Below are 6,110 nucleotides of genomic sequence, written 5' to 3'. Positions count from 1 at the left end.
CTGCATGAGCATGGATATAAAGTCATCAGGTAGATTTCAATGGTAATGTTTTTCACATCTACTAATTATTAAGGAGCAAATTTTTATGCTTTGAAGGATTATTATTTTTTAATCATTATCTTTTAATTTTTAATAACTTCATGCTTAGAAGAAGCATTTCACTACAGCTTTAACATATTTAGTAACACACTCCAGAGCAAGAGTACATCTCTTTCACAAGTGGGTGCAAATTTCTCGGCTCACAGTTGAATTAATACACTTATACAATATTCAACTCAGTATAAGCCCTGTAAGACATAAAACTGAATGAGTTTTTTAACCTTTAAAGAAGATCTCCATTTCATTTTAGAATATATTGTTCCTTGCAGAAAGACTCATTGTTTTTGCTACTAACTCTGAGATGTTGGTGCATGCATCTCCAATCTGTATGTATCTGATTATTACTAGTCATAATCAGTTGGACTTGGATCCTCATGTCACTTAAAAATATTTTATTTATTATTTTTATTTTATGTGTATACATGTATTGCCTGCATGTAGGTAAGTGCACCTGTGTTGTGTAACACGGAGGACAGAAGAGGCTGTCTGATCCCCTGGAACTGGGGTTATGGACAGTTGTTAGTGCTGGAATTCAAAACTGGGTCTTCTGCAAGAACAGTCAGTGTTCTTAATCACTGAGCCATCTCTCCAGCCCCTCATGTCACTTTTAACTACTTATTTTGAAATATCTGTCAAATGTTTCCAAAATATGTATAATCATAACTCTCAGGCAAATACAAAGTAATCATATGAATTAGTGGAAGAGCCAGTAACATCTTAAGGGCACTGAGAAATGAGGTGTGGATACCAGGCAGACAGATCAAATCAACATATTCACAGTTAGGCAATTTGATAAGTAAATGGAAGGATAAGTTTGCTAGGCTAGATATCAAACTAAGTTAATGTCTTACAGGCCTACAAACTCTAAATCTTGGGGCTATTCATTAAACAGAAGTTATTTCCATCTCTATTGGCAAAAAAAAAAATCAGCTTAATATGTAACTTTACGAAGTTTGGGATATTTTTATTTATTTATTTTTATTTTATGTTATGAGTGTTTTGCCTGCATGTATGTAAGTGCACCCATGTCATGCAGTGCCTGCAGAGGCTAGAAGAGGGTGTCAGTCATGGAACTGGAGTTAGGGATGGTTGTTAGTCATCCCATGTGGGTGCTGGGACCTGAACCCAGGTTCTCTGGAAGATCAACCCATGCCCTTAACTGCTGAGCCATCTCTCTAGCCCCTAAGTCTGGGATATTTAATGCCAATTTAATCAACAGTGAATAGTGAACCAGACTCAATACATTTACTTAGATAGCTGGGGGTACCTTGGTCACATACCGCATTGAAAAGTTGTGCCACCATTTTATTCTATTTCCAAATTTTAGATAATTTTGTTGCTGTTTTTTTTGAGACAGGGTCTTGTTAGATAGCCCTGGTAAGCCTTGAATTAGCTATGTAGCCCAGACTGGACTTAGTTTGTGGTGATCCTCCTGTTTCTGCCTCCCTGGCCATGCTTGGCATCTAGATAATTTAAAAAACAATAGTGCCAGGAGTGGTGGTTCATGCCTTTAACCCAGCAATTCCAGAGGCTGGGGCAGGAGGATTACTGAAAATTTGAGGCCTATTTGGGTTATATAGTAAATTCAAGGTCAGCCTATGCTATAGTGTAAGACCCTGTCTCATAAAAAGAAAACAAAACAAAGCAAAAGACCTGACCTACAGTTAGTAAAGTACCTGCCTTACCTGCATGAAGACATGAGTTCCAGCCCCAGAACCCATGCAAAAAAGCAAGCCAGGTGCAGTGGCATGTACTGGAAAGGCAGAGACAGGAGGATCCCTGGGACTTGCTGGAGAGCCTAGCCTATGTGGTGAATCCTAGGCCACTGAGAGACCCTGTTTTAAAAAAAATGGTGCCTGAGGAATGACACTGAGGTTATACACACACACACACACACACACACACACACACACACACACACAAAGTGTACATGTACCCACACAATGTAGACATACATCATACATACAACACACACAATAATTTTTTTTTTTGAAAAACTGATCTACAATGAAAGTGCATTAAAATATCTGTGGCAATGCTCTTCTGTGACTCTGAGGATGGGGCCCTGTGAGCTCTTGTTCTAGGTAGAGATTTGGATCTTAAATGATGCAGAGATATCAAAAAGCAACCCATAACCTTTTTGCCTTGGTTACCACTGACAGCTCTCAGTTTGGGCCTTGGGACTCCTTCCCACCTCGTTCAAGATGTAGATGAGGCATGTTTCCCTGTGGGAAGGTCAGGCTTCATCCGGAGCTGGCTTATGCAGTGCTGGTACATGTGACCTTCAGGGTGAGCACGCAGGTCTGCTCCTGTTTCTTCCTCTGTTGCTGGCTCTAACCAATGGCAAATGCCTGGCAGTGTGTTGCAGGTGCCATGTACATCACCGGCTTCGCCGAGTCTATCTCAGACCTGCTGGACCTCGGGAACATCTGGGCTGTGAGAGGAATTTCAGTTGCAGTGCTTCTGGCTTTGCTGGGGATCAACCTAGCAGGTGTCAAGTGGATAATTCGCCTCCAACTGCTGCTGCTCTTCCTGCTGGCTGTGTCAACACTAGACTTTGTGGTGGGATCTTTCACTCACCTGGACCCAGGTAAGCCCTTCAGAGTTCAGTCTGTGGCCTGTGACCCATATATCTTCTCTGCTTTGTAGATGTTTATAGGTGTGAATTTGCAAAATACCCTCCCTTCTCATGGGCAGTACCTACAGTTAGTATGGGCTGTTCCTGAGCAGGTGAGTGGCTATGCCTGGGTGCAGCTAGAACCAGAAGCCCCTCTTCACACACACATTTTTACTTCAAGCATTTCTATGATTCTTTTTTCTTTTCTTTCTGTTGAAAAGAAAAATACACAGGAAATTTAGGTAGCACAACTTCCACCAAACAAAAGCACAAGTGGATGGATAAAGAATCAAATTCATGGGCTGGAGAGATGGCTCAGTGGTTAAGAGCACTGACTGTTCTTACAGAGGACGTGGGTTCGGTTCCCAGCATCCACAAGGCAGCTGCCAGTTGTTAATAACACCAGTTCCAGGAGATCCAACTCCCTCTTCTGGCCTCCATGGACATTGCATGTACAGGTGCATGTACATCCATGCAGACAAAACACCCATATACATAAAATAAAAATAAATAAGTTTTTAAAAAGATCAAATTTGTAACAGTGATTGGGAGACTGGACAAGAAATAAATATGGGTGTAGAGAAGAGCAACAGACTTTAATGTTTCTGCCAGGTTTTTTTTTTAAAGAGCTTGATGTAAATATAATACATGCTTCCAAGCATGGGGTTACCTATCAGCAAATATCTGGGAGGGTAAGGCAGGAAGATGGCAGGCAACATACTAAGCCCCTGTGTCTTAGTTTGTTCTTCATTGCTATGACAAAATACTCTGACCACTACCAACTTGGGGAGGAAAGGGTTTATTTAGCTTACATATATCCCAGGTCACAGTTCATCTGGGAGCCCAAGGTAGGAACTCAGGGCAGGAACCTGGAGGCAGGAGCTGGAGCACAGGCCATGGAGGAATGCTGCTTACTGGCTTGCTCCCCTGGCCCCTGCTCAGCCTGCTTTCTTATGCAACACAGGCCCACCTGCCCAGGGGTGGCACCACCCACAGTGGGCTGGGTCCTCCCACATCACTCATCAAGAAGATGCCCCTCAGACATGGCCACAGGCCAGTCCAATAGAGGTAATTCCCCAGCTGAGGCTCCCTCAACCCAGGTGTGTCAAGTTGACACTAAAGCTATCCAGCACACCGTCTTGAAAAATAATACAAATTATAACAAATATTAAAAATTGTTATTTCTTAGAAATGGCCACAAAACTGTGTTTGATTATTTACAGATTTCTATGCCAAAATATATTCCAAAATGGAAACATAGGTCCCCTAACTAAACTTAAAGAAAAGAAAACAGCAACAAGAAGCCAGGTGTAGTTTTTCACCCTTTGGTGCTGTATCTTTGCAGTGAGTCTACCCCTGTTTAATCTAGCCTAGGGTTTCCTCAGCCTTGAGTGAGCATGGCAGTGCTAAGCTTACCTCGGAGGCTCTGAGTGACAAGTCTTTCCATGGAGATCTCTAACTTGACCACTTTCTGATCTGCTTTGCTTTGGAATCAGGGCAGCAACTATGCTTGTCCTATGCAGAGCTGTCCCCAGGAAGCTGTAGCCAAAGGCCCATGCTCTGCACTTCAGGGACTCTGTTGCGATAGAGACCAAGTGCTTCTGATGGAAGATGAATGGGGAGAGGAAAACTGGGGCCAACAGATATTTTTAAAACAGCTTGCAGCCCAATCAGGAACCTGTTGTTGGGGTGATACCCACTGCTCGAGCATTTGCTGTGCTGGGTACTATGCTGAGCACCTCACATGACTTCCCTTATTTAACCCTTACCATAACTTTTTGAGATGACAATAATACCCATTTTACAGAGAAAGATGCTATAATTTGTGCTAATATATGGCAGAGCTGGGATTTGAAACCAGATGTGATGCCACAGCCGAGCCATTCCTGACATGGGAATAGGCCTGTTTTCATACAGCATGCTGTCTTTATGTGACTGCAACTCTACCTTTCCTCTTTGGGGTCACCCTGCAATGTGTTCCCAATAGTCTTGACTCTTAGAATGCTGTTGATTGTGGACTGGTGGGCATTCAGTTGGTGCACACTTATCTGGCCCTATTAGGTCTTTAATGTTACAAATCAAATGTTAGAAATTAGGACTCTAAGCGGGGCGTGGTGGGGCACACCTTTAATCTAAGCACTCAGGAAGCAGAGACAGGTGGAATTCTGAGATGGAGGCCAGGCTGGTCTACATAGTGAGTTCAGGCCAGCAAATGAGACTGTACATAGTGAGATTCTGTCTCATAAAAAGAAAAGAAATGGTGAGTCTTCTGAATTCCCTAAATGTTCTTACCCCCTGACATCCAGAATCCCTGACTGCTTCATGACTAAGGACTGCCTCCTAATACAGAAGGGGTCCTGAGGACGCACTCCAGTGCTAAGGTCCCAGCGTTCTCCCTGGAACACCTGCAGTGTGCTTGTTGCAGCTTGCTGTTTGGAGCATCTTTGCTGGAGGGAAAGTGATTTTTTCCCTGATTTTTCCCCCCATCCTACATAGACATCCTTCACACTGAGGGAGATGTACCAGCCTTTGGCTGCCAGTCACTGAAGGAAAGAAATAGTCCACCCAGTCCCTGACTCCTGGGTGCCCTCCCCTCCATTGATACAGTTTCTGAAAGATCCTAACTGAGTCGTGGGACAGTGCTGCTGGCCCGAGACTTGACTAGACTGATGTATTTTCCTTCTTGATTAGGAGTTTTCTTGGCCACTCTTCTGAGTTACTCCAAATATTTCTCTTTCCTTCTGGTCAGTCCATTAGCAGGGTATAGTATGAACTGAAATTTATTTTCAATAATTCCCATAGCAACTGGCCCCTCTAGAATCCGTTTTTGGCATCATTGACATTTTATACAGACTGTTTTCTCTACAGTTAAAAACCCAAACTGAAAAAAACCTTCAGATCATAAAACTTCAGAATGGGTTTAGCAGAATGACTTCAACTATTTAAAAAAAAAATGAAGGCATAGACATTCGAGCAAAGACTGGAAGGAACTATGCCTTCCCGTTAGCAGTGATTGCTGCGATTCTGTATGACCATATTATTTAATTTTTACTTTTCCTTCAATGGGCTCGTGTTCGGCATTTCTGGAGCATTTTTTTGGATCTTCAGAAAACTGAGTGGAAAGTACAGAGATTCCTGAAAGTCACATCTTTCCCTTCCTCTATTAACATCTTGCTTTAATGTGGTACATTTGTTACAATTGATAAATGAATATTGATACTCAGTTATTAACTGAGGTCCACAGTTTAGGGTTCATTGTGTGTTTTGAGAATTGATAACCAATACAGCATCGTATAGAAGAGTTTTAACTGCCCTAACCCCCTGTGCTATCCCTAATCACCTCCCCACACTGGCACACACACACACATACACACACACACACACACACACACAC

The 6,110-nt window shown here is 42.6% G+C and overlaps 1 protein-coding gene across 1 annotated transcript in view; it reads left to right on the top strand.

The window, feature by feature from the left end:
- Window positions 1-6,110, top strand: part of Slc12a8 (solute carrier family 12 member 8) — a 164,662-nt gene that overhangs the window by 57,689 nt on the left and 100,863 nt on the right. Inside the window, exon 4 of the mRNA XM_008842992.3 lies at window positions 2,458-2,689. Coding sequence (XP_008841214.1) covers window positions 2,458-2,689 — 232 coding nt within the window. The remainder of the gene's footprint in view (window positions 1-2,457; window positions 2,690-6,110) is intronic.

Source organism: Nannospalax galili, unplaced genomic scaffold (genome assembly GCF_000622305.1).
Source record: "Nannospalax galili isolate Female #2095 unplaced genomic scaffold, S.galili_v1.0 scaffold18, whole genome shotgun sequence".
Taxonomy (NCBI): domain Eukaryota; kingdom Metazoa; phylum Chordata; class Mammalia; order Rodentia; family Spalacidae; genus Nannospalax; species Nannospalax galili.
The sequence above is the reverse complement of the archived record's forward strand: the minus strand, read 5'-3'. Positions and strand labels throughout refer to the sequence as shown.